At 59.5% G+C, this 26,509-nt stretch overlaps 16 protein-coding genes across 17 annotated transcripts; 7 read left to right on the top strand and 9 right to left on the bottom strand.

Moving 5' to 3' along the window:
- Window positions 1-69: 69 nt before the first annotated feature.
- SDRG_14063 (hypothetical protein) lies at window positions 70-2,104 on the top strand (the record flags this gene model as incomplete). Its single annotated transcript, XM_008620167.1, has 8 exons — window positions 70-154; window positions 201-304; window positions 348-452; window positions 502-825; window positions 889-1,230; window positions 1,324-1,527; window positions 1,577-1,700; window positions 1,769-2,104. The coding sequence occupies 8 exons, from the start codon at window positions 70-72 to the stop codon at window positions 2,047-2,049; spliced, it is 1,569 nt and encodes a 522-aa protein (XP_008618389.1). The 3' UTR covers window positions 2,050-2,104.
- Window positions 2,105-2,311: 207 nt separating this feature from the next.
- Window positions 2,312-3,401, bottom strand: SDRG_14062 (hypothetical protein). The gene is made up of 6 exons (XM_008620166.1): window positions 3,147-3,401; window positions 2,912-3,082; window positions 2,792-2,859; window positions 2,646-2,749; window positions 2,486-2,592; window positions 2,312-2,430 (listed from the first exon to the last, which is right to left on the bottom strand). The coding sequence occupies exons 1-6, from the start codon at window positions 3,375-3,377 to the stop codon at window positions 2,353-2,355; spliced, it is 759 nt and encodes a 252-aa protein (XP_008618388.1). The 5' UTR covers window positions 3,378-3,401; the 3' UTR covers window positions 2,312-2,352.
- Window positions 3,402-3,545: 144 nt separating this feature from the next.
- SDRG_14061 (hypothetical protein) lies at window positions 3,546-4,532 on the top strand (the record flags this gene model as incomplete). The annotated part of the gene is made up of 1 exon (XM_008620165.1): window positions 3,546-4,532. One exon carries the CDS (start codon window positions 3,546-3,548, stop codon window positions 4,530-4,532), a length of 987 nt encoding a protein of 328 aa, XP_008618387.1.
- SDRG_14060 (hypothetical protein) lies at window positions 4,529-6,149 on the bottom strand. Its single transcript, XM_008620164.1, has 3 exons — window positions 5,662-6,149; window positions 5,486-5,601; window positions 4,529-5,430 (listed from the first exon to the last, which is right to left on the bottom strand). Exons 1-3 carry the CDS (start codon window positions 6,103-6,105, stop codon window positions 4,554-4,556), a joined length of 1,437 nt encoding a protein of 478 aa, XP_008618386.1. The 5' UTR covers window positions 6,106-6,149; the 3' UTR covers window positions 4,529-4,553.
- A 654-nt stretch (window positions 6,150-6,803) lies between these two features.
- On the bottom strand, window positions 6,804-7,448 carry SDRG_14059 (caltractin). The gene has a single exon (XM_008620163.1). The coding sequence runs from the start codon at window positions 7,419-7,421 to the stop codon at window positions 6,897-6,899; it is 525 nt and encodes a 174-aa protein (XP_008618385.1). The 5' UTR covers window positions 7,422-7,448; the 3' UTR covers window positions 6,804-6,896.
- Window positions 7,449-8,084: 636 nt separating this feature from the next.
- Window positions 8,085-10,381, bottom strand: SDRG_14058 (hypothetical protein). The gene is made up of 2 exons (XM_008620162.1): window positions 9,643-10,381; window positions 8,085-9,591 (listed from the first exon to the last, which is right to left on the bottom strand). Exons 1-2 carry the CDS (start codon window positions 10,338-10,340, stop codon window positions 8,142-8,144), a joined length of 2,148 nt encoding a protein of 715 aa, XP_008618384.1. The 5' UTR covers window positions 10,341-10,381; the 3' UTR covers window positions 8,085-8,141.
- Window positions 10,382-10,744: 363 nt separating this feature from the next.
- SDRG_14057 (hypothetical protein) lies at window positions 10,745-12,695 on the bottom strand. Its single transcript, XM_008620161.1, has 4 exons — window positions 12,529-12,695; window positions 11,678-12,487; window positions 11,329-11,632; window positions 10,745-11,270 (listed from the first exon to the last, which is right to left on the bottom strand). Exons 1-4 carry the CDS (start codon window positions 12,673-12,675, stop codon window positions 10,822-10,824), a joined length of 1,710 nt encoding a protein of 569 aa, XP_008618383.1. The 5' UTR covers window positions 12,676-12,695; the 3' UTR covers window positions 10,745-10,821.
- A 789-nt stretch (window positions 12,696-13,484) lies between these two features.
- Window positions 13,485-14,937, top strand: SDRG_14056. Of its 2 annotated transcripts, none has more exons than XM_008620159.1 (2): window positions 13,485-14,375; window positions 14,425-14,937. In XM_008620159.1, exons 1-2 carry the CDS (start codon window positions 13,513-13,515, stop codon window positions 14,894-14,896), a joined length of 1,335 nt encoding a protein of 444 aa, XP_008618381.1. In that variant the 5' UTR covers window positions 13,485-13,512; the 3' UTR covers window positions 14,897-14,937. The 2 variants fall into 2 exon arrangements, with proteins under 2 accessions (XP_008618381.1, XP_008618382.1); XM_008620160.1 differs by having other exon boundaries at window positions 13,494-14,375; window positions 14,422-14,937.
- Window positions 14,938-14,978: 41 nt separating this feature from the next.
- On the bottom strand, window positions 14,979-16,046 carry SDRG_14055 (hypothetical protein). Its single transcript, XM_008620158.1, has 4 exons — window positions 15,779-16,046; window positions 15,452-15,725; window positions 15,222-15,393; window positions 14,979-15,174 (listed from the first exon to the last, which is right to left on the bottom strand). The coding sequence occupies exons 1-4, from the start codon at window positions 15,966-15,968 to the stop codon at window positions 15,013-15,015; spliced, it is 798 nt and encodes a 265-aa protein (XP_008618380.1). The 5' UTR covers window positions 15,969-16,046; the 3' UTR covers window positions 14,979-15,012.
- Window positions 16,047-16,306: 260 nt separating this feature from the next.
- Window positions 16,307-17,469, top strand: SDRG_14054 (hypothetical protein). Its single transcript, XM_008620157.1, has 4 exons — window positions 16,307-16,555; window positions 16,612-16,888; window positions 16,939-17,110; window positions 17,161-17,469. Exons 1-4 carry the CDS (start codon window positions 16,354-16,356, stop codon window positions 17,326-17,328), a joined length of 819 nt encoding a protein of 272 aa, XP_008618379.1. The 5' UTR covers window positions 16,307-16,353; the 3' UTR covers window positions 17,329-17,469.
- Window positions 17,470-17,571: 102 nt separating this feature from the next.
- On the bottom strand, window positions 17,572-18,509 carry SDRG_14053 (hypothetical protein). Its single transcript, XM_008620156.1, has one exon. It carries the CDS (start codon window positions 18,434-18,436, stop codon window positions 17,714-17,716), a length of 723 nt encoding a protein of 240 aa, XP_008618378.1. The 5' UTR covers window positions 18,437-18,509; the 3' UTR covers window positions 17,572-17,713.
- Window positions 18,510-18,941: 432 nt separating this feature from the next.
- Window positions 18,942-20,017, top strand: SDRG_14052 (hypothetical protein; the record flags this gene model as incomplete). The annotated part of the gene is made up of 5 exons (XM_008620155.1): window positions 18,942-19,251; window positions 19,296-19,419; window positions 19,469-19,568; window positions 19,620-19,877; window positions 19,922-20,017. The coding sequence occupies 5 exons, from the start codon at window positions 18,942-18,944 to the stop codon at window positions 20,015-20,017; spliced, it is 888 nt and encodes a 295-aa protein (XP_008618377.1).
- A 7-nt stretch (window positions 20,018-20,024) lies between these two features.
- On the bottom strand, window positions 20,025-22,473 carry SDRG_14051 (hypothetical protein; the record flags this gene model as incomplete). Its single annotated transcript, XM_008620154.1, has 9 exons — window positions 20,025-20,359; window positions 20,404-20,786; window positions 20,829-20,965; window positions 21,012-21,837; window positions 21,883-21,977; window positions 22,026-22,094; window positions 22,141-22,293; window positions 22,334-22,401; window positions 22,449-22,473. 9 exons carry the CDS (start codon window positions 22,471-22,473, stop codon window positions 20,025-20,027), a joined length of 2,091 nt encoding a protein of 696 aa, XP_008618376.1.
- Window positions 22,474-23,280: 807 nt separating this feature from the next.
- On the top strand, window positions 23,281-24,869 carry SDRG_14050 (succinyl-CoA synthetase beta subunit). The gene has a single exon (XM_008620153.1). The coding sequence runs from the start codon at window positions 23,376-23,378 to the stop codon at window positions 24,690-24,692; it is 1,317 nt and encodes a 438-aa protein (XP_008618375.1). The 5' UTR covers window positions 23,281-23,375; the 3' UTR covers window positions 24,693-24,869.
- A 187-nt stretch (window positions 24,870-25,056) lies between these two features.
- Window positions 25,057-25,804, bottom strand: SDRG_14049 (ADP-ribosylation factor-like 3). The gene is made up of 3 exons (XM_008620152.1): window positions 25,577-25,804; window positions 25,472-25,527; window positions 25,057-25,425 (listed from the first exon to the last, which is right to left on the bottom strand). Exons 1-3 carry the CDS (start codon window positions 25,779-25,781, stop codon window positions 25,129-25,131), a joined length of 558 nt encoding a protein of 185 aa, XP_008618374.1. The 5' UTR covers window positions 25,782-25,804; the 3' UTR covers window positions 25,057-25,128.
- Window positions 25,805-26,255: 451 nt separating this feature from the next.
- SDRG_14048 (hypothetical protein) lies at window positions 26,256-26,509 on the top strand. The gene has a single exon (XM_008620151.1). The coding sequence runs from the start codon at window positions 26,308-26,310 to the stop codon at window positions 26,485-26,487; it is 180 nt and encodes a 59-aa protein (XP_008618373.1). The 5' UTR covers window positions 26,256-26,307; the 3' UTR covers window positions 26,488-26,509.

Raw genomic sequence — 26,509 nt, 5'->3', positions numbered from 1 at the left:
TCTTGCTGCTAGGTGCTCCGGTACGACCGACGGCTTGCGCAGACTTGTGCTCAAAGAACGAGCCACTAGATGCTTCCCGCACTGCTGCCCGCGCCACGCCTACTACCGCTACTGCGGCGCGCCGCTCGTGCTCAAGACCACGTGGCCGTCGCGCGTCGACGGCACGTACGCGTCGCTGCTGCGCATTGCGCCCGCGACAGCATCCGACTGGGACGTTGGCTTTGAGACGCCACCGCTGTCCGCCGACGCGCTCCACTGTGCCGCGGTCACGTGGCACGCCGGCCACCAAGAAGTCGTCTCTGAGGTAGTACATATATACGATCTTATTGCTCCTGACGCGGACGCAGACTGTGCTCACAAGCAGCTTCAACCTCGACCTCGCGGATGGCTGGACGTACGGCTGGAAGAGCAGCCGCAGCCAAGCCATTCGCGGCAGTCGCCACCACGTCACGGTCTGTCATCGATGCAGTGACACGTCATGAAGTCTGCATTGGTCCGTAGGCCTATGTCTTTGAGGTGACGCCACGTGGGAACTGGCGGCTTGTTGCCAAGGCGATGTCGCCTGGCTTTACGATTGCCACGTACCGCAGTAGTAGTGCGCCACGAGATGACGCGGCGCTGGTGCCGACACTCGAGCACGAGACGTCGACGGCGCTCGTGTCGAGTCGCACGCAACGCATGGCGTACCACTTGGGTCTGCTGCTCTTGTATGTGGGCCAGGTCGACACTGTCTCGGCTACGGCCCAGCACAAGCTCGTGCAGTACCTGATGCACCCGGCGCCGGTATCTTCTTCCCCTCTGCACCAGCTTCTCAAGCGTAACCAGGTATGACAGATCACACGATGCGAGTGGGGGTAGGGCACTTGAGATTGCACTCCGATCTCATAGACGCCACCGAACGATCGTACGACGAGCAGTGTCCTTGTCGACTGGCTCATCCATTTGCTGCATCCGCACAACCGGACGCAGTACGAGGCCGTCGTGCGCTCGCACCGCGACTGCATCCTGCAGCGGACCGACCTCGCCCGCGCGTACAGCGACTGCGTGCAGCTGCTGCACAGCGTGTCGGAGGCGTTCTTGGCCAAGCAGCACCAGACGTCGGTGGCGCAGGTGGCGGTCGAGGCCGTCGCGTCGCTGGCGAGTCTCTCGGCCGAGATGACGACGCGGCTGGTGACCGACAGCTTTTTCGGCTACCAGGCGTGCGTGGCCCATTTCCGCGAAGTGTCTCTGGTACTGTTATCCCGTTTGATATCTTCTCGGTGTTTGTGATGTATCTCTGCTTTCTTATTGGTACGATATGGTTGTCATGACACTCGTGTCTAGAGCGCCGAGGCCGCGCAGAGCGTGTGGCCAGAGCACCGTGTCCTGGGCGTGGTGCGTGCGCGGTCGTGGCTCTGTGGCGACTGGGTGGTCGACGTACCCAGTGTTCGTTTTGTGCGCCACGACGCGCTCTCGGCGGCGACGCTCGTGCGCTGGGCCTCGAGTCTCTTTCGCGTGCGCACGACGCTGCTGGGTCCGCAGCTCCACGTACCATTTCCATACCAAACACTCGCTAACGACGACGATGTGTGGGTAGGTGCAGTCGGCGTGGCGCGTGTATGTGAGTCAGCCCACCTGCTTTGTGCTCGACGGTCGACCGCATGTGCATCGAACGTGGCCCAACGGCGAGTCGACGATGGCCGGTGCGACCCGACACCTCGGTACGCTGCCCACTCGTGGCACTCATGCCATGTCGCATACTTTTATAAAATTGAACATGCATGCGTAGAGGGCGACTACGTCGGTCGGCTTGATGACGACGCGGTCGACCTGCGTTGCTACACGCTCGACGTCGGCGACCAGACGAGCTACTGCGCGACGCTGCACGTGGCCACGACCGAAGCGACAAGACTCCAGTGTACGGTGGAGTTGTACCAGCTGCGCGTGGCGGCGGCGTCGGACGTGGCGGCGTGGACGGCCCACGACCGCATAGCGCTCTGGGAGAATGAGGCGCCAACACTCGTGTTCTCGGGCGACTGGAGTTACGAGCGGGCGGCCGACGATCTCTAAGTGAGGTCACGAACGCTGCAAATATGAATAATCGAAGAATTGCCGCAAACACCCGCGCCTCTCTTCCAGTATACGTTGGAGGCTGTCTCTAGCCCTTACGGTGTTGTGCTCGGAAGGTGCAGTAGTGTCCCTAGTAGGGACACTACTGTACCGCAGAGTTGGAAAGGGGTCGAACTGCGTGGGTTCCATAGAATGGTGGTCGGTACTTGTAATGTCAACTTGGAGTGTTTGTTCTCGTTGAAAGAACCGTCGAGAGCATCACGAATGTTGAATCGTATCTCGAATTATGAGTTATCGTTATCGCTACGTTGACATCGGAGAAGGAGAGAGCGTTGTTTGGAGGTAGTCGAGTGCCGTGCTGGCTGCAATAAGACCATAATCCTAAACGCAAAAAATAATGAAATGACAATCGGACAAAAAAGACAAGTTGTCCTACGTCGAGGATGCGCATGATGCGGTCGGCAGCTTCGTACCGGGCTTTTGCTACGTCTGCCACGATCGTCATATGGATCGATGGCTCCTGACGTGACGCAGCGACCAGATCTAGACCACTGGTTTAGACGTGTTTACAATCTAGTACCATGTCGATCCCAGACCCTTTTCTCGCTGGATCTCGAGCTGCTGCTGCTCTTCGAGGATCGCCAAGAGATGTTTGCCGCGGCGCCGAAGGACGTCCGACTCGCGCGCCTGCACAAAGTTCCTACACCATACAAAGTATAGAGAAGATAGAGAAGGTAGGTACCAGTGTTTTCGATCCACACGGCTGGGTTGCTTGGGCGGAGTGCGGTCGCAAAAATAAGGCAGCGCGCCCTAGGCAGCCACTCATGGCACCGAACTTGCGTCCTCAGCAGTAGAAACGTACGGACGTGCGCTTGGCCACCAAAGGGTCCTTGGGCTTTTTCAAAAAATACTCGGGCGTCTCGGTCGCGACACTGGGTGGGTAGAAGCGACTGGGCGTGGCCTTGGACGGCGCGTCGAACACCCGCTGCGGGAGCTGGCGGCCGAGCTGTGTCTCGACGGCCGTCATCAAGATCTACGCCATGCTGGCTCGTCCTTTCTACGGCTCGAATGGCGGCACTTGCTCTATCTTTTAGTACCTGCAGAACGTGCCGCAGCGACGACGCTGCGGTCTGGGAGAATGCCACGTGGGGGGGTGGCCCCCGGGTGGTGGCATCGGCCGGCCGAGGCAGCTTTGTCGCACGCGCCTTGAAGCTGCTGCGGTAATATTGCAGTGTCTCACTCACAGAGGCGCCAGGCGCGCGGTACGCTGGATCGACGACGCCCCAATACAGGATCGGCACTGGCACCTGCTTGGCGTCCTCGGACATGTCCCTCGTGAAGTCGCCCAAAATAGGCACCAGTTGGATTCGGCATTTTATTTTCGGCACATCCCGCGAACACCGTTTTTGAAAACAAGCAATATAGAGTCACACTATCAAGAATTTAAAGCAATGTTTGGAGTGGCGTTGTCGGTTGTCAAATAGTGTCAAGCGGCCATGCCAGGACCGCCGGCCGCAGCGGCGGACGCACTGCCCCAGGCCGTCGACGCGGTCGAGCAGGCGCTGCGGGAGCTGCGCCGCCATGCCCTTAATGAAGGCCAGGCTGAACATCTGGCGACGATGGAGCTCGCTGCGTCGGCGCTCAAGGCGTCGCTGACGACAACGCTGCCGACGACGTGTCAACCGCTGGCCGAGGGTGCCGAGAAGAAGAGCTACAAGCGCAAGCACCGGACCGCGCAAGAGACGAGCAGCATGTCGCTCGAGCGCCAGAACGAGTTTGCCGACGCAGCGCACGTCCAGCGTGGTCTGTACCCGGAGCTGCCCTACACACTCTTTCCATCGACGTTCGAGGTGCCCGTGTCGGCGCCGTGGCCGCCCAATCTGCACGGTAAGACCCTCCGTGTCTGCGAGTTTCGCCAACTCTACCGGTACAAGAAGCTCGACGCGGGAATCGTCGCGGCCATGGACGCGATTGGCTTTGTATGGGACCTCTCGGACCACCAGTGGGAGACCAAGGTCGCTGCGATCGCTACGTTCCAGCGCCTCCACGGGCACCTCGCCGTGCCCACGGGCTTTGTCGTCCCCGAGAACGACCCGCAGTGGCACGTCGACCACCACGGACTCCGGCTCGGGCGGCTCGTCGTTGCGCTTCGGACGCGCGCCGACAAGCTGTCGCCGGCCAAGCGACAGCAACTGCAGTCGCTCGGCTTCATCTGGACGATACAGGCGAGCATCTCGTGGCAGGACAAGATGGAAGCGCTCTCGATCTTCCGGCACCTCCACGGCCATGTCAATGTACCCCAAAAGTTTGAAGTGCCAGCCAAAGACATCGCGTGGCCCAAGCGGCTGTGGCACATGAAGCTCGGCGTCGTCGTGAGCACACTGCGGACGCGCCGACCCAAGCTGCCGCCCGCGCGGATCGCCGAGCTCGATGCCATGGGCTTTCTCTGGACCATGTACAAGAACAAGGGCCCCAAGACGTAAAATGCTGAGCAATTGTTTTTGTTAAATATAAATACTGCTCCCGCCGGTGCTACTGCGAGGGGCCAAAATGGCCTGCGAAAAGTCGCTCTCGCGGGCCAAAAGCACGAGCTCCGACGCGCGCTGCTGCGACTCGACGAACGCGCGAACCGTGTCGTACGGCGGGTCGATGACCGCGGTCATCATGACGCTTTGCCGCTTGGTGTGGGAGCCGCACCAGCGTCCTGTCGCGTCGTGCCGCACGCAGCAGAGGCTGAGCAAGGCGACGGCCGTGACGCCGAGTAGCATTCCGTCGTCGCTCCAGACGTCGTTTGGTGGCACGAGCGCCAGCGACGCGACAATTGCGGAGCTTATGATCGCGAGGCAATAGCTGTAGATCGACACATACGTGGCGGCGCCAAAGAGGTCCCAGAGAAACGCCGGCAAGAGCCCAAGAAAGGCCATATCCAAGGTGACTTCGCACACGAGCAGCCAGGGCGACGAGACGGGCGCGACGAGCGCCAGAAGCACCTGCAACGACGCTAGGGAGAGCACGAACCAGTGCCGACGCCACGCCGGTGAACGGCCGCACGGGATGTCGGAGACAAAGGCGACAAGCACCGGGAGAGATACGAGCAGCAGAAGCGCGGGAACGACCGCTTCCGTGGTGGTACTCTCAAGCCACGTTGTGAGAAGCTGGCGCGAGAGGACCGCGGTGGCTGCAGCCTTGAGCACCAAGGCGACGCCGAGGCAGGCAAAGCTCCTCGAACAGACCGCATCCCGGAGCGTCGAGATAACAATCGGCGAGTCATCGTCGATGACAAAGCTTGGTGGCGGCGTGCGCACGGCGACCGCCAGCAGTAGCAGCAGACTGGTCGCGGTGCACCCGACACCAAGCGCCCACGCAGGTACCTCGTCGTCGCTACAGGTAGCAGGATGAGACCGTCGGCTCGGTAGAGATAGAAAGGTCGGCGTACGGTGGTGGCGTCACAAGCACGTGGCGCGGAAGGCTGGTCATTGCGATGACACCGCCCATGACGCTGGAGGCGAGTAGCAGTGATGTCATCGTGGCACGACAGCGCGGATACCACGGCTACAGTAGGCACATAAGCTCAAGCGATCGAGGTATGCTGATATTTCACACACAACCCACCTGCAGCGTCAAGGACACGGCGAAGTGATTGAGGCCGAGGCCGGCGCCGATGCAGACGCCGTAGAGTAGATGCAGCGACGGAGCGAGAAGACAAAAGTGCCCGAGAAAGATACACGCGCTGCCGAGTACGAGGCCCGTGCGAGGCCCGCGCTGTTGGAGCAGCGGACAAGACACCGCGGTCGTGAGGCCGGTGGCGACTGCGAGCGCCAAAACGACGGGCTCTGAGGCGCCAAGCGGCACGAGATAGCCGAGGAGCGCGTGGATACTGAGAGCGGCCAGTAAAAGCTGCCACCGACGAAAGCGGAGGCCAAAGAGAATGTGGTACGTCTCTGGCTCGGCGCTGTACCATGGCGACGGGATGCACCAGAGGTACCGTTCGGACTCGACCTGCCAGTCGCTCTTGGGCTCGAGCATCTCAATTCGTGTCTGTCTAGGTCGCGACATCGTGGCGCGTATTACTGATGCCGCCCAGCTGGTATCGTGGAACCGTCCCAAGTGTAGACATATTGGTCGTTGCCTACCGTAGTATAAGAGTACTAGCCATTGAGTACTAGTCGTCGGCCAACACCTTCGGACGACACCGACCACTGTAGTCGACGGTGTGACTGCCACTGCGGCGCAAAGACTGCGGGGGCTCGGTCCTCAACTCGACTAAGAACTGAGTGTAGATACAGACTTCCACGAGTCGGATGGCAGCGGATTATCTGTCAACCGCCACATAATTGTCGTGCATGGCAGGGACACGCATGGATACGTCGGTCAACTCAGAGGAAGTCCAGATCAGTCAGCATCCCGTGGGCAGCATGCGGTACGAGTCGATGGCTAGCCTGGCGAGGGTCGTTGAGCGAGCGCACCTTGCGACGCTGATCTGTGGTCTGTGCCCAAGAGCCACCACCTGCGAAGCTAGAGGTCTGGCGCTGCGTCTAGCCTGGAATGGCCACACTGTAACGTACGACCTGTCTGCGCCCACGACGTCGCAAGTCGCTCGTCCGAGCAAAGATCAGCAATGAATGCAGTCCGCAAGCAGCGGCGCTCATACGCAACCGCACGCCATGCGTGACGCAGATGGGTGATGGTATACTGTATGCCGGGATGATGACCGCAGCTTGATGGTGCAGTCGAGGGTCGCTGTGCAGGGTGGTGCAGTCCACTGCCGCGTCGTACGCCGAGCTATTACCATCGCAAGCGCATCAAGATACATCTGCATACGGTGTCGTTGTTGTCTGTGGTGGTGGTTAATACAAGCTCGTCTTCTTCATGATGCGCAAAAACTCTTCTTCGTTGATCTCGCCGTCGCCGTCGCGGTCGGCCTCGTCAATCATCTCTTGCAGCTCTTCGTCCGTCATGTTTTCGCCGAGCTCCTTGGCCACGCGCTTGAGGTTGCGAAAGCTAATCTTGCCCGTTTCGTCGTCGTCAAAGAGGCGGAAGGCCTTGAGGATCTCTTCGCGCGAGTCCTTCTCCGACATCTTGCTCGTCATCATCTCGAGAAACTCGGTAAAGTCGATCGTGCCACTGCCGTCCTTGTCAATGTCGCTGATCATCTTCTTGATCTCTTCCTTCTTGGGCTCAAAGCCCAAGGCGCGCATGGCCACCTTGAGCTCCTTGGCGTCGATCGTGCCCGAGCCGTCCGTGTCGAAGAGGTCGAAGGCCTCGCGGATCTCCTGCTTCTGCTCCTCCGTGAGCTCAAACTTCTTGTTCTTGGCGGCGGCGGCCGACGCGGCCGGCTTGCCCGTCTTGCGCCCTGCGTACGCGGCCGACATGGTTTTTCGAAATGGGCGAGCTTCGACGTTGCCTTCCATAAATTGCACTTGCGTTTTGTATGGAACTTATCCGGATATATCCGGATAATCTATCAGAGACCAAAATTAGTGTGCTGAACGACGACATCAAGATGGAGCTCCTGGCGCACGACCACGACGTTTTGTATAATGAAATAGAGGTGAGATGGTGTCGTCGTGAGCGCTGGTCGCCGTGAAAAGGCGCGCTGGAAATAGTGTTGCGATCCAAGAAAGCAGCCAATGGCATGTTGGATGAGGACGCCCGAGCGGCTCGCAGCCGGCGTGGCCGTGCATCGGTGCGATAGGCATGGCACCGATGGGCACGACTGTGGCCCATGCGCACCGTCGACGAGGACGCGCTGCATGCATCGCGCAGGCGGCTAGGACAGCGCTGCCACATGTGGCACATGCGCCATGCGCCTCCAACTTCGTGCGGACGACGACAGCGCACCTCACAGCGTCACAACCACAGACGCGAACGATATGGCACCGATCGCACGACGCGCCAAGGCGCGGCCCACCGCCCACAGCGAGAGACGTGGCGCATGCATCGGACATGCTTCGGCGGTTCGTGGACTCGTGGCACAAGGTCGGCGCTGCCACGCATCGCCGTCTTGCCGCTGCGACAGCGGACGACGACGAGAGAGCCAACGCAGCACTCACGAAGCTGCCATGAATACAATATAAGATTTTACGATGCATCTACTCGTCGTCCGACCAGATCATGTTTTCGACGTGGTCTTCTTCGTCGACGGCGGCGACCGATTTCTTAAACTCGTCGAGGCTCACCTTGGGGCCCGCGTTCGTCTTCTTCTTCTTCTTGTTGCGCTTCTTCTTGGGCTTCTCTTCTTCGTCGTCCGACATGTCGTCGTCCTCGTCCTCGTCCTTGTCGTCGCGTTGCTTGTCGCCGCGGAGAATGTCGTCGAGCGCGTCATCGTCCTCGTCGTCGCCGCCAACGTCGTTGCCGCCGTGCTGCTGCTTGTACTGCGCAGCCTTTTCGGTCTGCGACTTGGCGTCCTTCTCAAAGATCTTGGTGACCGCTTCCGTGCGCTCGACGGCCAGGAACGCCTTGACCTTCTCGAGCTCCTTGGGCGCAATGTCGGCGACCACGCGCTTGGCACGGATCCACTCGGAGCGCTTCTCAATGTTGGCGATGAGACCGCGGGCCATCGACTTCCACTGGGGCACATTGGTCGAGCTCGCAAACTTGGCGAGCGCCAGCGAGAGCGGGACGGCAAACTCCGGGAACGCGATCGAGTACTTGTACACGTCACACTCGCGCTGCAGGAGCTCAAAGACCTTGGAGACGACCATGTCCTGGACGCGCTTGTTCTCGGTCGCGGCCTTGGAGAGCTTGACGAGCAAATCGAGCTCGACAATCTCCGTGTCCTTGGCCTGCTTCTTGGTCTTGGCCTTCGTGCCGAGCGTCAGCACTTCGAGAAGCACGGGCGCCGTCGGGACAAACGTGTTGGTCGCAAAGGCGATCTGCTGGAGCACCTTGATGCACTGGAAGCGCAGCGGGATGTAGCGTACGACCGACGCGAGGCGCATGAGCGCAAAGCAGAGCTGCGAGATCGGGTACACGAGCGCCTTGAGCTGGTTCTCCTCCGGGTACGCGGCGACGACCGCGGCCCAGACCTTGAGGCAGTTGACAAAGCGCCACGTCAGCAGGCCCTTGAGCGTCTCGGTCGACGGCGACGCGATCGCCTTGCGGATCGAAATCGCAAGCTGGCGAATGTAGATAAAGACGTGCTGGTACGACGAGACGAGGTCGAGGCCGTAGAGCTCGACGATGCAGTTGCCCATCACGATGTGGTGCTGGAAGTTGACGCCGTTCGTAAACTTGGCGTTGCGCATGTAGCTCAGATACAGCGCCTTGAGACAGAGTTCAAGGAACGGGAACGGCATGAGCTGCGCGAGTTCGCGGACGCGGACAAACGCGAGCATGCACACTTGGGTGTCGAGCGACTTGCCCCAGAGAGAGACAAAGCACTTGAGCAGCTTGCGCGCCGTCTTGTGGCACGGCACCACGAACCGCATGTACTTGGTCAAGCCCCGGAGCACGAAGCGCTGAATGTCGGCGTTGGTGGTTTCCTGGAGAAGGTACACGGCGCACGCATAGAAGCGGCGGAGCATCGGCGCAATCTTGGACCTAAGAACATAGTGTGAGTGGTATGCTTGTCGTATGCTTGAAGGAGCGCACCACTTCTTGGTGTCGAGCGTCTCGCTGTCGCCAAAGTACGAGTCCCAGATCGCCACAGTGTGCTTGAAGACCGACACCATGAGCTCGTTGTAGACCGCGCTCGACCGAATGTCGTACTTGGTGTTCTTCGGGCCCGTCTTGTCCGACTCGGGCGACTGGCACGCGTCGCTAAAGATCTGCAGCAGCCGGCGCAGTGACTTGATGCTCGGCGACGATGCGCACTTGGCTTCAATCGCGCGAAGCGCCTCCATCGTAAGCTCGATGCGCGAGTCCGAACCGGGCGCTTCGTTGGGCACAGACGCGGCGTTGGCCTCTTCGTCGTCTTCCGACTCGGCAATGTCTTCGTCGCGGCTCGCCGCGAGGTAGCGCGGGTCGAGCGCGCTCTCGTCCTCTTCTTCGCTCGAGCCATCGTCGTCGTCGTCGTCGTCGCCGTTCATGTCGACGTCGTCGTCGCTGTCGTTGACCTCGTCCTCGTCCTCGTCGTTGTCAAGGAAGTCGCCATTGAGAAAGTCGTCGACGTCCATATCGTCCAGCATGTCGGACGACTCGGCGTCGGCCGAGCGCGGCGCCGCCTTGGCCGGCTTGGTCGATGGCACGGCAGGCTTCTTGCCCTTGTTGAACTTCTTCTTGTCATTGCGCTTGGCAATCTTGTGCTTGAGCCCGCCCTTGGCGATGAACTTGATGGCCTTCTTCTTCATACCGGCGGCGACGCGAGATGCAACTTGATGCTCGCGAGCCAATTACGTCGGGCGATGCCATTGGTCTAAAAAGACCCAACGACTGGAAGCCAACCAAAAGGGTCCGTTTGCCTACAATACTTAAGCGAAGGGTATAGTATTTACTTGAAGGGTTTATAATACGTATGTGAAGGGTTGCGATCTTGGACGGTCGCGTCGGGCTGGCCAAGACCTGCAACGTGTCGGATCGTCTCGGTCGTTAGCACTGCGGATGGTCGTCTTACAAAATGGAGAGACGATTGGGGATAAGGAATCGGCTCGAAGGACCACGTTGTAGGTACTAGTGCATTGCAGCGCGCCGGTCATTTCTTGGTCAGCCGCCGTCTTGACACGATGGCGCTGTCGTGCGACGCGTTGGCACACGTTGACAGAGACGCATCTTTATTATGTGATCTCGACAAAGAGTGTAAGAATTTGCGATCTTGAGCAAGCGGTAAAGTCATTACATACACCACTCGGTCGGGTGCGTCGACCGGGAGATCGTGATGCGTGTGTCGATGCTGCCGCGGCCCGCAAGAAGCGACAGCTTTCGCTGGCGGCCCGAGTAGTTGAGGGCATTTACATGAAACTCGCACGGCTCGTCGGCATCAATTATGGGCGGGCTTCTCCCGCCGCCACTGCAGTCGAGGCTGCCGAGAAGGCTGAGTCGCATCTTGGCGACCAGGTCGCTGTTGCGGTAGCACAAGAGGAAGCAGTCGGACCCGCGCGCATTCATCGTCGGCGTCTTCTTGTACTGCATGCGCATTTCAAACACCGAGTAGATCGAGCCGCCAAACGAAACACCGAGGTGTTCGCCGAGTCGAAGCGGGTGGACCGGCGTGATGAACGCCCGGGTTTTGAGCGAATTGTACCGATAGCTATGGTACGCGATCGACGGCACCCGCGGTTTCCCTAGTACATTCCATCGTTCTCAGTTGTCGTACATCGATGGACAATTTGTCTTGCGTACGGATATAGCCAACGAGAAAGCCGTACGTCAATGGCAGCAGCGCCACAAGTGCAATGTAGACAGTACCCACGAGAATGATCTCGACGCGCGTCGCTTTGGCGTCCTCCGGCAGTAAGCACGTGAGGAGCCATTGGCACAGTCGCAGGCAAACCCAGACGTTGCCAGCGAGAAGCCACAAGAGCGGGCCATAGAACGTCATGGTGAGCACGAGCACGGTCGGGTCAACCTCGGCAAAGAGGCAGTGGCGCCGTGACCGCTTCAGACACACAGAGGTTGCACACATGGCACCGTACGCGATCCAAACCTAGTGCAAAGTACAGCCACTAATGTCATTAGTGGTTTTGCGCACCATGCGAAAGAGATACAAAGCGGCGCGCAGCATGGTTGAGACGTCTTGGGTCTGCAAGAGCCGTAGGACAGCGGTTGCAATCACGTGCGGGCTCAGCCAAATGTCCAAAAAGAACACGCCGACAACCAGCGGACTCGTGACAAGGATCGAAGTCGGGTCCCCGACAACGAGGTGGTAGTGCCACACGTACCCGTTGTCCAAGCCGGCGCGGTGGCCGTGCTCGCCCATCAACCGGGCGAGCGCAAAATAGTGTTTGTAGTACCGATCCCAGAGGACGTACACGACAATGTACGTCGAGATCGTGCGGCACACAAACTTGGTCCAGAGCAGCGCCGGGTACGGGTACTGCGTGAGAGCAAAGTACAATGTCACTTCGACGGACGAGTTGGTGGCCACGAGATCGTTCCCGGCCGTGAGCCAAAGACACTCGTGGGCGATCGGCAGCCAGAGAAACGTCACGACAAGGCAGGTGCCCCGGTTGTGCCAACGGAGCGCCGTCTGATTCCTGAGCGTCGCGACGTCGCAGAGGAGCGCGTGCATGGCCGAGCCGTAAAATACGGCACCGGGTAGCCCCAAGACCAGTGACGCACACGTCCTTGGCATTGACACCTCGAGCACGTGGCGAAGCACATAGCTGTGCTCACTGGCGTCGGCATAGTAGGTGTCGCCGCGCGGAAGCGTCCCGCGGTTGTACAAGGCTTGGTTGCGCGCGAGTGTCGTCGTGTTGAAGGCAGCAAAGGTCGTTGCATCGGGCTTGTCGATCGGCGGTGCACTCCACGGCACCGGCTCGGACAAATACGCCTCGAACGGCTACATTTGGAGAGATGAGATCAGATTTTAGAAAGGTTTACCATGATGACAATGTTGATCGAGACAAAGAGACTCACAAAGAAGAGGCACACATCGTGCCGCACGCGGTGGCGCCGTGCAGTGAGCGCTTCCAGGAGCTGCACGGACGGACCGGGTATCACCGCCGCTACCTTGCGCGTCCGCACCATCTACTGGCTCGAGCTAATTTGGTTTGGCTGAGGTCGTTTTGCTTCTGTAGACACAGCCGCGTAACGCCCTCTCTCGTCGGATGACGAGGTCCAGATTTCGTGACGAGCCCACAGCATTGAAGAACGCCAAGAGGTGTAGATAGCTACATGTAGCTACTGGAGCAACTATCGTTTGCTCGAACAACCCACGTAGCATTCAAGACGACGCTGATCACGCCAACGCACCAGGCAAATGACCGACAACTCGCATCGTCCAACATCTCGGCAGCAAAACCAAGCGGAGTGCGCGGTGGTCGCTCGTCCAATGTTTTGCCTCGCAGTGCTCGAAAGACACAAACGCGGTAGAGCAGCTACAGTCCCTTCAACCCATGCAGCCGAGGAACCATAGTTCTGGTGTCAAGGACCGACCGCGATGAAGCCATCCAGTCGCCTCTGCCCAGCAGCCTCTAACGATGATGGATGAAACAAAATGGCGCATCATGACGCCGTCAGATATGGTCGAAGTGGAACACGCTTGCATACCTGGTACTGCCTCACTGGCACTTAATCGTCCAAGGGGCGTCGGCGACCTCGCGCAAGCACGATTACGTGTGGTGGGTGATAAATGTGTGGGACGACCTTATTGTTTGCTATTGTTTAGAGGCAAGGTATTCATGTTGTCGAACCTCGTCGTATACGCTTTGTCGACTGGCGAGAGGTGCTGCATCGTTGGCTCGGCGGCGCGAATCGTCGAAGGGCTTCATTGTGGCGGGAATGGCGGCGTGGCACCGTATCCGGACGCATCCGGTTTTGTGCTACATTTAGCAAATCGTGGACGAGCCGCATCGATCCAGGAGCATGTCGGCGTACGAGGAGGCGCGCCGCGCCAAGATTGCGCGCAACATGCAGATGATGGAGGAGATGGGCCTCAAGGCGTCGGCGACGGCGCTCAAGCAGCGCGTGAACGCGGCCAAGCCCAAGCCCATCAAGCGCAAGAAGACCGTGGACGACGACGTGGCCGCGCCGCGCCGGTCATCGCGCCGCCTTCAAGGCAAGGAGGCCGTGTTGCCAGACGACCTTCAGGCGCCGTTGCCGCGCGAGCTTCGAGCGCACTTGTCCGAAGAACTCGTCGCGAATGAAGCGTCGTTTCCGACCGACGCCGACTCGGCGGCGCTCGGGCAGCTCTTTGGCCGGGACGGCGCCGAGCGCAAGCCGGTCGTGGAGGCGCCCCAGGAAGACGCCAAGTACACACTGCACGAATTCGATGTCGAAAAGGTCACACCGAGCCGTATCTACGCAATCGCGTGCCACCCGTCATTGGCCAAGGACCACATTCTCTCGGCGATCGCTGACGTCGACGGCAACGTCGCGCTCTGGTCTGTGCCACTGGACCGCGACAGCAGCGACGACAATACGATCGTGACGTGGCGACCGCACAAGCAAGCGATCTCGTCGATTCATTTTGAAGCGGATACGCTGCTCACATCGGCCTTTGACGGCAGCATCCAGCAGTACGACCTCGTGACGCAAGCGCGCACCGACGTCTTCCACACCGACGTCGCGCTGACCTACGTCGACATCTCCGAACCGAATGCGCTCTTGACGTGCGACGAAGCCGGGCACGTCTTCTCGATCGACCGGCGCGCTCGTGGCAAGCCCACATCGTGGACCCTCCACGAGAAGAAGATCAACACGGTGCACCGCCAACCGGGATCGACCCAGTACGTAGCACCCTATGCCTGACCAACATCTTCATATTGCGGCTAGCAGCTTTGCGACCGCGTCGCTCGATCGCACCGTGTGTCTCTGGGATGCCCGCCAGCCGTCGACGCCACTCGTCACATTGCCGCACCACCGCAGTATCAACTGCGCCTACTTTTCGCCCAATGGCGAGTGGCTTGTGACCGTCGGCCAAGACGACTATGTCCACCTGTACAGCATGCCAGCGACCAGCGATAAACCCACGACCCGCTTTGTACACAACAATCAGACAGGCCGGTGGCTCACCAAGTTTCACGCGCACTGGGACCCCAAGTGCAGTGCGACGCCGCGCTACGTCCTCGGGTCGAACCAGCAGCCGCGCTGCATCGAGATTTTTGGCGCGAGAACCAAACAGCCGCTGCAGCGCTTGGACGACGACCTCTGCCGGTCGGTGTTTTCAATGAACACGTTCCACCCGTCGATCGACGTGATTGTGAGCGGCAACAGTTCGGGCCGCGCCATGGTCTGGCGCGCCAAGTAACTCTTTAATCCAGAATATAGATTCTGTTTTGTAGCTGTCAAGGGTCATCGCAACGGTAGATCAAAGCGCTAGACAAGCTGTGCACAAGTCGGGCGAGATCAATTTCGGATTCATTCTTATGTTGGCCCGATAGGCCTGCAAGCGGCGACTTCGTCGGGACTCGGACCGGCAAGAACGTCGGGATGGACGACGATGGGCGCATACAGCGTGTGCCGTGCCCAGCCAAAGACATTGGGAAAGAAGAACCACGCCTGGGACATGTAGCGGTCCGCGCCTTCCTATACAAAAAAGTCATTCGTCTGCAAGATCGATCGAAAAAATATACTTTTTTGCGCAGCGAAATGTCCTTGACGACCATCCGCGAGAGGTACGAGACACCGACCATGAGCCCGAGCCACGCGTACGGGACCCAGTGCTGCGCCAGAATCGCATACGAGAGGTAGACAGTAAACGTCCCAAGGTAGTTGGTGTTGCGGCTCCACGTGAGCCACCCATCCCTAAACCATGGCGGAGTTGATTTGTCGATACCTTGATACCTATATTGCAGCGGCGTACGTGATGAGCCCCGGCCGGGCGCGCAGCTGGTAAAACTTTTGCGTGTCGGTGCACATGAGGCAGAGAAGCCCCATCGTGTGCATGTAGAGCACAAGGGACAGCACGAGCGACGACGACTCGACGCGGCCGGAAATCAGCAGGAACCCCGCGGCCCAGTAGCCGCCAAAGACACCGACGCAGAGCACCGACGACACAATCGTCATGCGTCCGGCAAACATTTGGTCGGGCATGACACGGCCCTTGAGAAGCCACGCGGTTGCGAGCGAGCTATGGCCTACACACGTGGGTACAACTTGTCATTGTCTTTTGTCCAATGTCGTCATGTACAGGCAACGTAGACGTAGGCCGAGATGGTAAAGTTGTCATATGCGTGCATGAGCCCAATCATGAGCGGGGGGGTCGCAGCCTTGTGAAGGTTGACGAGCCGCCCGAGCGTCAACGGTCGTGGGCCGCCGAGGCAGCTGTACATGCAGTAGTCCTTGACTGGGATGACAGCAGTGACGTAGATCCTCTCCATGTTCGTTTCGATAGCAAGTGCATGGTGACGACGAAAGGCCGCAGTGTCATAGTTAGCCCTCGAGCCGGCCAACCAGAGACCGCCCCAACCGAAACCGAGGGCGGTTGCACCCCGTCATCTCGGCAGCAAGATGCTCTCATCTCGCATCGCGTCATGCTCTGGTAGACAGCATGCACAGGTCTACATGTAGCGCGGTGGAAGCGACTCATAGGCTGCTCAAAGACTGCAAGGCGTGGCCGATATCAATTATCCGCCTTTAGGTCTGGGAGGGTTAACTAGAGCAAACCTTCGGATAAGTACTGAGATTTGCTCTACTAATATTCGTATTCGTAAAGAGTGTTTCGTGTCGTTTCACGTTGTGCCACGTTCACTTTGGCGCAGCAGCATGCAGCAATGCATCACCGACGTGTACCTACGCTATGTGATTCCGCTCAAGGACTATCTCATGCTCGATTGCCTTGGCGGTCCGCGGCCAGTCCAAGTTCGCAAGCTTTTGAACGCGCAAAAAGCCGCGACGGTCGTCGTACTGCCACTGCTCATGTGGTACTTTGGCAACTGGTCGACGCCCGCATACCTCCACTTGGCGAGTACGTTGCTTCGTGTTTCTTCGACTTGCAGGTTTGTGTGCTTGACGCGTCTCTAGACCACGGGACGTTTGGAGTCTTCTGGGTGGTCAAGGATGTCGTGACACCCGACAAGGTCTGGGCGGCGTACATGACGTTGCCGTCCGCGCTTCTCGGTGTCCTAGTGCTCTCAGCGGACTGGGCGGCCGACTATTGCATCATTGCGAATCACGTCGAGCCAGCGCCGGGACTTGTGGGATTCTGCACGGCGCTGCATACGACCGGACTCACGCTGCTCATGTGCACTGACACCCAAAAGTACTTTGTGTTGCGGTCGTCGCCTGGCGTCTTGTTCACGTACGTACTAGTACGTTTATAGTTTCAGTGTATTAATCTACTAGTATTAGGGACGGCTATGTCAAGTGGAGTCGCAACCCGAATTTTCTCGGCAAACTGCTCGTGTACCTCTCGTACGCGGTGCTGGCCGACCACTGGTTCCCGTACGCGATGCTCACGTTCATGACGCTCTTTGTCATGCTCTCGCATATGATTCTCAAGGACATTTCGCTTGCGAAAAAGGTATATGTCTCAACTCATCAAAGGGCGGGATGGCGCATGATCATGCTTAGCCGGGCGGCGAAGCGTACCTCGCCCGCACGGGACTGCTCTTGCCCAATGTACTCGGCTGGCTGCGCACCGACGTGTTCCCACACACAGCTGCCAACGACGCGCCCGTGAGCCCCTCGGTCGCTCGGTCGAGTTTTGCGGAAGACACAACATGTTTAGCTACCTTGTAAAGCCGCGAGTCCTGTCATAAAATGACGTGGATAAGTACCCTAACCGCAAGAGAAGCCAGTCGGAAACACGATACTAGTACGGATCCTAGTTATGCGAGGTTAATGACACTGTACGTTTAGATAATGCATACAGCAACGTCCACACGAGATCGATTGTCTCTCTTCTTATACGCGCGTCGACGGTCTTTGCGGGTCGGTAGAGTCCAAGCAACGTCCCTCCTTTGCGACGACGTGTCCGAGAATGCGGGGTAGGGTTATCTCGGGACTGGTCGCACCGATTAAGAAGGGTAGAGAATACTAGGAGGGTCAAAACTTGAGCGTAGTGATAACTAGCTGGTTAATAATCTATGGTATCAAATGGGCCGGCCACGAGTTGAGTGTTGTACTAGACCAGAAACACGTTGGGCTCAACTTCGAGGGGCACAAACGCATCGATCCACGACGACGGCTCGGGCGACGACGTCGGCGCTGCCTTGCGCTTGCGACCTGCAATGTCGCCTGCGAGCTTGAGGAGCCCGTCGAGCTCGGTCTGGCTGAGCGTCGTGGCCTCCAGGTCGGCGTCGGTCATTGCGTCCAAGCCACCGTGGCAGTCGCGGTAATGCTGTCGCAGCGTGTACTTCCAGAGCCACTTGCTGCAGAGCGCGCACTGCTGCGGGATGTTGGTGCACTTGTGGTTCTTGGTCGCCGACGTGACGTAGAATTTCCGGAAACGCGGGCAGTTGCCTTGCGGTACCGGCGTCACCGTCACGGTTGACGTGCCCGCGGTCAGCGAGATCACGCAGCTGCCGTCGTCTTGACCGCAAAAGCCGCAGCGGACGACGCCAAAGTCCTCAAACGCCATGTGGGCTCCGACATGCTGCCGGAGGTCCTTGAGCTTCAAGCTTGCGCTACACAGCATGCACGTTGTGCTTTCCTCGGGCGGCGCGCCCTTGTGGATCTTCTTGGTCGCGGCGGCAGCAGTGCTCGGCGGCGGCTCGGTGCCGGGAGGCGCTGGCAGCGTTGGTTTGGCACTCGCCTTCTTGGCCTTGGTGGCGGCGCGCTTTGGCGCCGCGTCGGCGTCATGCTTGCGCTTCTTCGATCCCTTCGGCGGCGCCTGCATGTCGACCATCGTCCTCGCTTCGGTTGCTTCCGACCGCGTCCGCGAGGCCCGACTCTTGGTCTTTGCCAGTGAACCTGGTGCAGAATGCCGTATCCGGATATCCGGATAAAATATTCTTACACTGGCTACATGCACGCAACCCTAGGCCCAATCCAGCGCACCATCCGCCTACCTCGTCTTTCCTTGGGTGCGTGGGGCTTCGTGCGCTGGCCCATGCATAGTCATCGAAGACAATAGAGAATATGGTTGTGGCTCTTGCTATAAACATGGTGTCGTAGTCGTCAAGTGACAGTAATAGCACTTCAGAAAGCATTATAGCCACGGCTGCTGGTGCGCCTACAGCCTCAGCTGCAGCTCTCGCAACCGCTGCATGCGGCGCCGGTGTCTCACTACGTCTCGAGTGCATGACCTACGTGTGTTCGTGTTTACCAGCAAGTGCCTCATTCGGTGGCATCCGAAAGTGGCGCGGCTAAGGTAGCGTGCATTTAGACTTGAGCAGCCTGTCTCGGGATACATGAACGTTGGCGAGACAGTGCAGGCCGGCGACGGCGTCGGCGAGGTCGTTCAAGTCCACGCCAAGGGCCGCGCTGTGCTTCTCAAGTCTTCCGCAACGCAGCACACGCGCTGGTACTTTGCGCACGAGCTGTCGCCGGTCGAGCGATCGGTCGCCTTGGCGCCGGAGCGCTTTCCCACGCCGCTGCAGACGTTCAGCGTCCAGCCCAGCGACACGAGCAACGAGAACCTGGTCGTCTTCTTGCATGGCCTCGGCGATACGCATGCCGCATCGTTCGCGCTCGGCCAAGCCATGGCACTGCCCCAGACAGGTCCGATCTCTCCTCTCTTGTCCGCCCGACCCCACCTGCCGTAGCGCTGCTCTCGATGCGGGCGCCGCATGCGCTGCCCTTTGACTTGGGCTACTCGTGGTACCATGCGCTGGACGACCAAGGAGACGTGCTTCCGACCGGTGTCGCGCACACGGCTCGCGATCAGAGGTACGCCGCCCATATCCAAGCTCGGCTACCGCGCTTCGATTGGCACTAGCATGGCCGAGCTGCTACCGATGCTCCACGAGACGCTGCGAGTGCTGCATACGGTCTACGGCTGGCCGTACAACCGCCTCTTCCTCTTTGGCCTCGCCCAGGTCGGTGGTCAGCAACCCTAGCCCCACTCCCACATCGTTGCGCATCCATAGGGGGCCCACGCGGCGCTTTCCGTCGCAACGACGTTCCCGGAGCGCCTTGGTGGCGTCGTGAGCCTCTCTGGCGGCCTCCTCTCGCCGCCGCTTCCCGCGTTCAAGCAGCACACGCCTGTGGTATTGCTCCACAGCAAGAACGACCCGTTGGTCTCGGCGTCGGCGTGGGCAGCGTGCCACGCCGGCTGCCAATCGGCGCTCGGTCGGGTCGAAACGCACGTGTTTGATGTACCCGGTCCGCTCTCGCTGGCGACACGCGTACGTCACGCTACCGCATACAAGATTTCTACATTTGGTATTAGGAGGAGATGCACCCGGTCATGGCCTTCTTCGCCGAGTCCCTCTACCTCCGCAACCTCGCGCTCGAGCAGCAGGCCGACATTATCGAAGTCAAGTAATCGCTTGCTATCGTGTCAGGCGGTACGAGTCTTTGGCGCTGTCGCGGTGCGCGCGCTGGACGGACGTGGCCGCGAGGTTGGTGCGCATACGGAGTTCGGTGCGCAGCGGAATGCACGGAAGCGTTCCGGGCAGCGGCGGCAAGGCAAAAATGTCGGTGAAAATGGCCTCGAGGACGCTATGCAGCGCATCAGACACGGTGCGCATGGCCTCTTGGTGGCGCAAGTGGTCGCGGAGTGCCACCGAGTGCGTCCGGTCGTGCGCGTTGATGTCTTCGCGGGCCATCCACTGGAGCTGTCTCTGTTGCTTGCAATGGATCTTGGCCGTCAAGATGCGAATCGCGCCTACGTACTTATTGGCGCAAGAAGCAGCAGAATGCAAATCGGACCTTGGATGACACTGCCGGCCGCCACCTCGACGCTTCGGCGAAGGCCAAAGAGCTCGTAAATGAGCGTCCCGCGGTCGGCCAAGTCCATCGGCTTGAGGTGCTGCGGCTTGAGCGTCGGCTGGCGCTTGGCCAAATGCAGTACACTGAAAAGGCCGAGGTCGATGAGCACATCGTAGATGCTAGATGCTTTGGCCTTCAGGCTCGGCACCGACTGGAGCCACTTGAGGAGCGGCAGGTCCAGCCAGCGCGTAAAGGGGGAGGGCGCCGATCGGGCGCGAGGTCGAGGGTACGAGAGGTGCGAGTAGGCAGCACCGAGGCGTCGCACGTCGCTGATGATCGCGGAGGTTGCGCGGTTGGGCTGCAAGAGCGCATGAATCATCGTCCTAGCCATGTATCAATCTATCGACTCAACTCGCCAGCACTACTGGTGGGGAAACAGCACAAGCAGCTCGGCGCGTTCGTCGCTTGTCAAGCCGTTCCCGGTCGTCGTCGCCAAGAGAGAGTCCAAAGCCGCGATCGAGATCCATTGGGGCTGGTTTGGTTCGCATACGCTTTGAAAGAGCTACGTCATCTCTCAGATCTGTTGATAAGTTGATACAAAAAGCAACCTCGTGCGCGTGCTGCCGCCGGAGCGCTGCAAAGACATACAGGCGGTGCAGCAGGTTGGCGATTGCACCGTCCCAGCCCGGCGCCAGCGGCTGCGTCACGGGCACCGCCAGCGCACTCGCGTCATCAACGTAGGTCGCCGCCGCGTCAAATCGAATTGGGGCGAGCGGTGCGTGCGGCGCCTGCAGAAACGACACGACGACCGAGACGTCGTTGGCAAACGCCTGCCGGTCGCGCTCGGAGGCCACGACTTGCATGGCGGCCATCGAGAGCGCGGCGTTGACTTCGGCGAGCATTGCGATGGTTCGCCCGTCGGAGGGGTGCCGGCTAAGGGCAGCGACGAGCGCGTCCTTGCCTTCGAGGAGCCGGCCGCGCTGCAACAGTGCGATCGCCAAGTTGTAGTACGCCTTCCATAGCGTCGGGTCGTGTGTGATGGCCGCTTCAAAGCACGCGATGGCTTCGTCGACATGGTGCTCAATGTGCAGGTAGACGGCGCCGAGGTTGAGCTGCACGGTGGCGACGTCGCAGCCGAGCGGCTTGAGGTGCGCGATCGCGCGGAGAATCTTGATGGCCTCGTGGACGTGCAGCCGCGAGTCGCACTGGAGGCAGCGGTACGCAAAGCGCAGCTTGGGCTTCCAGTTGGCGTGCGTCACGCCGCGTGCATTCGCAGGTAGTGGGATCAAGTGGCTCGTCTGCGTCAAGGCGTCCGCTGTCGGTATCAGGTGCTCAACTCCCGGGGCGGATATGCTCGTGACGAGGAAGGTGAGGTCCACAGGCGCGGCGACGGCACTGCCCGTGAGCGCACTGCGGGCGACCTCGAGCTCGAGCCTAATCAAACCATCAGACAACTTGTCTTCTATGATAGCGACAAACCGCAAGAGCTTGTCGACAGCGTGCAGCTGCGCGTAGAAGGACGTGAGATCCGATGTCGCCGCCAGGAGCGCCGCGACGCGAGGCTGGACGCCCATCTAACAGCCCGCATGACGCGCCGCCATCATCCTTGTCGTGTGACGCACCGCCAAGGCAAATACGCGAATGTCATTGTGCGTGCAGATGAGCTCATGCAGAAGAGCGACCGAGAGGTACTAGTGACAACAGAGACTCATATGAACGGTCGTAGCAACCGCGTACGTGGAGCGTGGCGTGGCCAGCAATCGAGAACGACCGAAGGGCGAGGCTGATGGCCAGCGCAAGACTCTTCTTGAGGCGGCGCGGCAGCCAGACGACGTCGTCGGCCCGTGCACGCCATGTATCCGAGAGCTCTTGCAAGGCGACGACGGCGCCCTATTGACTTGTGATGCTCGTGCATGTCGAGGCAACCGACCGTGGCGTTGCCGGCGCGGCAGAGCGAGGGCAGCCGTGACGAGAGGTACGTGGCGCGCCGAATGCCATCTACAGAGCGTCGATACCGACCGCGCTGACGTGGCAGGACGACGTACCGACAAACGGGAAGACCGCGACCATCGCGGTTATAAATAGGCGTCGAAATGAGGTGGCGACCGCATACGCAGCCGATCCCCGCGGCGAACAGTAGCACCCAACTGGCCTCTGCGACGGTGGATGGCGTCCATCGCAGGTGTATGTCGCTGCGTCCCTACGTGGCCGTAGGTGCCCACGGCTACGCTCCTGCGTCCATTATCCAGCACATTCAGAAAGCGATAAGAAATGAGTGCGCCACTCAAGTCGCCCGCTCTGTGGACGATGATGCTTGCACGTAGCGAATGAACCATCCCATTGATTCCTATGCTATTAGCATACTCTCGCTCGACGCTGTCCCTTGGAGCAGATCTAGGCGGCGATCAACACCAAGATCCACGCGTGTCGTCAGCCATGCACACGCGTCCAACGACTTTGTTAGCTTGGCATCCGCGCTCCGACTCGGACAAACGTCTTAGCTGTACCACTGTATTGCGTCGTATCCACGCGCCGAGCTCACGCGTCGTGGTAGCATGGCAAGCGCGGCCACAGCGCGCTGCATTGCGCAATCTCACGCTCAGCGACTGCATCCCGCTCCGTGGGCAGCTACAAGCGGCGCCGTTGCCTGCAACCGAGGTCCTTGGGTCGGGCGTCGCTACACACACGCTACGCGAACAGGCCACGTCCTGCGGCCGCGGCGACTGGCGGCGTCGACGTCATCGGGCCCGCGGCCATTCGACGGCCCGCTTCATCCAGGGATCGGGTTACGAAATCTATGGTCGAATCTCAAAAGCCGAATTTCAATCTCCGAATTGGGGCATCATACAAAGGGCAAGTGCGTCGTCCGTTGAGCGGTTGAAGTAGGGGTAGGTGCGGTCCTGTCCTAATTAGGACTTGACCGAATATTGGTGGTCTTGTCTTCACCTCACAATTTGCCGTGCCAAAGTAAGATGAGCCTCTTCCGCACCGTCGCCAAGGCCGCGCCGCTCCTCCGCGCGCCGGGCCAGCAAGTCCGCCGCCTCAACCTCCATGAATACCAGTCGATGGAGATCATGAAGTCGTTCGGCGTCGCGATCCCGGCCTCGCTCCATGCGACCACGCCGGCCGAGGCCGAGGCCGCGTACAACACGCTCAAGGGCGGCGACGCGGCCAAGGACGTTGTCATCAAGGCGCAGGCCTTGACGGGCGGCCGTGGTCTCGGCCACTTCAAGAACGGCTTCAAGGGCGGCGTGCACATGTGCACCAAGCCGGAGGATGCCAAGAACTTTGCCGAAAAGATGCTTGGCGAGACGCTTGTCACCAAGCAGACGGGCGAGAAGGGTATTGAAGTCGCCAAGGTGTTCTTGATGGAACGCGTCTACATGCGCCGCGAGATGTACTTTTCGATCCTTATGGACCGCGCCTCTAACGGCCCCGTGCTTGTCGCGTCGCCCGCCGGCGGTACCTCGATTGAGGACGTCGCGCACGCGACGCCGGAATTGATCTTCAAGGAAGCCGTCAACATCACGACGGGCCCGACCTCGGAGCAGCTCAACCGCCTCGCGGCCAACATGGGCCTCTCGGGCGAGTCGCAGAAGCGCGGTGTCGAGCTCATGAACAACTTGTACAACATGTTTATCGGCACGGACGCGACGCTTGTCGAAATCAACCCGCTCGCCGAGACGCCGGAAGGCCACGTGTACGCGTGCGACGCCAAGATCAACTTTGACGACAACGCGTCGTTCCGCCACAAGGACATCTTTGCCAAGCGCGACAAGACGCAGGAGGACCCGCGTGAAGTCGAGGCGTCCGCCTACGACCTCAACTACATTGGTCTTGACGGTAACATTGGCTGCCTCGTCAACGGCGCCGGCTTGGCCATGGCCACGATGGACATCATCTCGCTCTTCGGCGGCTCGCCGGCCAACTTTTTGGACGTCGGTGGTGGCGCGACCGAGTCGCAGGTCAAGAAGGCGTTTGAGATCTTGAACGCCGACCCGCAGGTCAAGTCGATCTTGGTCAACATTTTCGGTGGTATCATGCGCTGCGACGTCATCGCCGCCGGTGTCATCGCCGCGGCCAAGGACCTCGGCATGAAGAAGCCGATCGTCATCCGCCTCCAGGGCACCAACGTCGAGAAGGCCCGTCAGTTGATCGAAAACAGCGGCTTCCGCATGATCGTCGCCAACGACTTGGACGACGCCGCCCAGAAGGCCGTCAAGATCGCCGACATTGTCGCGCAAGCCGAGGAGGTCCACGTCAACGTCAGCTTTGAGCTGCCGTTGTAAATGTAGTAATGCAGATTTGATTACGCACTCGGTCTCGACACGCCGACGACCAAGAGCAAAGCACACGCCGAGAGGAGACAGCGAAATGTATCAAGTTGATACCCTGAACCGTCTGTGCTAAAGCCCTTTGAGGCAACGGACGACGTGTGGTCGATGGCGACGTGTGGTCCAAGGGCCAAAGTCATCCAGCGGGTTCCCTCCACTTGAGCTTCCATCGGCATGGAGCGCGAGAAGCAGCCAGTGCCGGCAGTATTCTCGTGCTTCCGGGCGACGACGCAGCGGGACAGGCACCGTTTGGCAGCTCGATGTGACCTTAGTCTCCTGAACTGGCATACGTATGTCCCACGACGACTGCCGACACGCAGAGAAGATACATGGGGCATTTATGTATTCAGGTGGTCATGGCAGTCCTCTTTGGCCCGAGGGTGCGGCAAGGCTACTTGGCTTCGCGGCCCCGCGACTCGCTCATCGTGTTGACTATCCACTCCATGCCTTCCTGGAGGCCTTCCCCCGACTTGGCCGAGCACGCTTGGATGTGCCAGTTGCGGTCGCGCAACGTGTGCAGGTTGAGCGCGGTCGAGATCTCGGACGCTGGCAGCGCGTTCAGCAAGTCCTGCTTGTTGGCAAACACAAGCAACGGCGAGCTCGCGAGACGCTCTTCCTCGAGCAAGTTGTTGAGCTCGACGCCCGTCTCTTCCAAGCGGCGACGGTCCGCGCTGTCAATGACATAGATCTATATCTTTCGTAAGCCTCGTCGACCACTCCGTGTCTTTACATACCAGCGCATCCGTCTGCTCGTAGTAGTTTCGCCAGTAGGGCCGAATGGTCTTTTGGCCTACAGTGCGAACCATGAGCCTTGCGTCTGGCTATGTGCAGCGCCATACCGCCAATGTCCCACATGTTGAGCTTGAAGCCGTCGACCTGCAGACTCTTGACGTTGAAGCCCTGCGTCGGCATGATGTGGCTAATGTCCTCTTCCGAGAGCTTCTTGAGGATCGTCGTCTTCCCGCCGTTGTCGAGGCCGAGCACGAGAATGCGCGCTTCGCTGTCGTCCTTCTTCAGCTTGCGGAGGAGCGTGAGGAGGCCCATGGTGCTAGCGCGATGGAATTTCGTTTATGGCGTCCGTTGGAGCCAAGATCGAACCCGACGTGCAACTGCCACGATCTTTACTAATTTGCATCGAATTTAATGGATTTAAAACCATTTTATACAAAGATCAAGATATCTTTAAATATTTCAATGTAATTCCGCTTGAAAACGTCGCTATCCGGACAGTATGCGGAGGCGGAGAACATAACGGTTGCCCAATGTTTTGATAGTCTGTCAGCACGCAACTATGGCGGTGCGAGCCCGCCTCGCCCATGGGGTGCGCGTGATGCATCAAATAGGACATATCAATGATGGGTACGTGCTATCTTGAATGCCACGGTACGGTACGTAGGTCCTTTGGGATGCATTGTAGGACGACGTATCACCGTATTTGCCACCGGTTTCGCGGAAAGAATGCGTGTGTTTAGACCGGATGCGTTGTGGCAAATGGACGGAGTGCAGTGTGATTTGTGTGAAAAACGTGTTTCACACTCCGGATACACGTTCGTGGCCGACGTCGACCAGCATGCGCGGCAACAACAACGTTGGGAAGGCCGCGATGGCCGTGATCTTTGGCCTCGGCGGCGCGTACACGGGCTTCCTCCTGCAAGAGCGGTTCCTTGAAGAGCGCCGCGTGGCCAAGCGCGTCGAAGACGAGGCCCAGCGGCGCTTTCGCCTCGAAGTGCAAGCCACGAGCCCGCAATAGTCGAGCAAATCTACACCATTAG

This window comes from Saprolegnia diclina, assembly GCF_000281045.1.
Source record: "Saprolegnia diclina VS20 unplaced genomic scaffold supercont1.66, whole genome shotgun sequence".
NCBI classification, from domain to species: domain Eukaryota; phylum Oomycota; class Saprolegniomycetes; order Saprolegniales; family Saprolegniaceae; genus Saprolegnia; species Saprolegnia diclina.
This window is presented reverse-complemented; position numbering and strand designations above follow the sequence as displayed.

Coding starts and splice junctions, on each gene's coding strand:
- SDRG_14062 (XM_008620166.1), bottom strand. CDS start 3,377: ATGTCCGAGGACGCCAAGCAGGTGCCAGTGCCGATCCTGTATTGGGGC. Junction 2,860..2,911: donor TGGTGGCCAAGCGCACGTCC/GTACGTTTCTAC, acceptor GTGGCTGCCTAG/GGCGCGCTGCCTTATTTTTG. Junction 2,750..2,791: donor CGTGTGGATCGAAAACACTG/GTACCTACCTTC, acceptor TGTATGGTGTAG/GAACTTTGTGCAGGCGCGCG.
- SDRG_14060 (XM_008620164.1), bottom strand. CDS start 6,105: ATGTCGCGACCTAGACAGACACGAATTGAGATGCTCGAGCCCAAGAGC. Junction 5,602..5,661: donor CCGTGTCCTTGACGCTGCAG/GTGGGTTGTGTG, acceptor TGCCTACTGTAG/CCGTGGTATCCGCGCTGTCG. Junction 5,431..5,485: donor GTGCTTGTGACGCCACCACC/GTACGCCGACCT, acceptor TGCTACCTGTAG/CGACGACGAGGTACCTGCGT.
- SDRG_14059 (XM_008620163.1), bottom strand. CDS start 7,421: ATGTCGGCCGCGTACGCAGGGCGCAAGACGGGCAAGCCGGCCGCGTCG.
- SDRG_14058 (XM_008620162.1), bottom strand. CDS start 10,340: ATGAAGAAGAAGGCCATCAAGTTCATCGCCAAGGGCGGGCTCAAGCAC. Junction 9,592..9,642: donor ACGCTCGACACCAAGAAGTG/GTGCGCTCCTTC, acceptor CTATGTTCTTAG/GTCCAAGATTGCGCCGATGC.
- SDRG_14057 (XM_008620161.1), bottom strand. CDS start 12,675: ATGGTGCGGACGCGCAAGGTAGCGGCGGTGATACCCGGTCCGTCCGTG. Junction 12,488..12,528: donor CGATCAACATTGTCATCATG/GTAAACCTTTCT, acceptor CTCCAAATGTAG/CCGTTCGAGGCGTATTTGTC. Junction 11,633..11,677: donor CTTTGTATCTCTTTCGCATG/GTGCGCAAAACC, acceptor ACTTTGCACTAG/GTTTGGATCGCGTACGGTGC.
- SDRG_14056 (XM_008620160.1), top strand. CDS start 13,513: ATGTCGGCGTACGAGGAGGCGCGCCGCGCCAAGATTGCGCGCAACATG. Junction 14,376..14,421: donor CGCCAACCGGGATCGACCCA/GTACGTAGCACC, acceptor TATTGCGGCTAG/CAGCTTTGCGACCGCGTCGC.
- SDRG_14055 (XM_008620158.1), bottom strand. CDS start 15,968: ATGGAGAGGATCTACGTCACTGCTGTCATCCCAGTCAAGGACTACTGC. Junction 15,726..15,778: donor GGCCTACGTCTACGTTGCCT/GTACATGACGAC, acceptor CCACGTGTGTAG/GCCATAGCTCGCTCGCAACC. Junction 15,394..15,451: donor GCCCGGCCGGGGCTCATCAC/GTACGCCGCTGC, acceptor GCCATGGTTTAG/GGATGGGTGGCTCACGTGGA.
- SDRG_14054 (XM_008620157.1), top strand. CDS start 16,354: ATGCAGCAATGCATCACCGACGTGTACCTACGCTATGTGATTCCGCTC. Junction 16,889..16,938: donor TCGCCTGGCGTCTTGTTCAC/GTACGTACTAGT, acceptor TACTAGTATTAG/GGACGGCTATGTCAAGTGGA. Junction 17,111..17,160: donor ACATTTCGCTTGCGAAAAAG/GTATATGTCTCA, acceptor GATCATGCTTAG/CCGGGCGGCGAAGCGTACCT.
- SDRG_14053 (XM_008620156.1), bottom strand. CDS start 18,436: ATGGTCGACATGCAGGCGCCGCCGAAGGGATCGAAGAAGCGCAAGCAT.
- SDRG_14050 (XM_008620153.1), top strand. CDS start 23,376: ATGAGCCTCTTCCGCACCGTCGCCAAGGCCGCGCCGCTCCTCCGCGCG.
- SDRG_14049 (XM_008620152.1), bottom strand. CDS start 25,781: ATGGGCCTCCTCACGCTCCTCCGCAAGCTGAAGAAGGACGACAGCGAA. Junction 25,528..25,576: donor CAACATGTGGGACATTGGCG/GTATGGCGCTGC, acceptor TTCGCACTGTAG/GCCAAAAGACCATTCGGCCC. Junction 25,426..25,471: donor ACGAGCAGACGGATGCGCTG/GTATGTAAAGAC, acceptor CGAAAGATATAG/ATCTATGTCATTGACAGCGC.
- SDRG_14048 (XM_008620151.1), top strand. CDS start 26,308: ATGCGCGGCAACAACAACGTTGGGAAGGCCGCGATGGCCGTGATCTTT.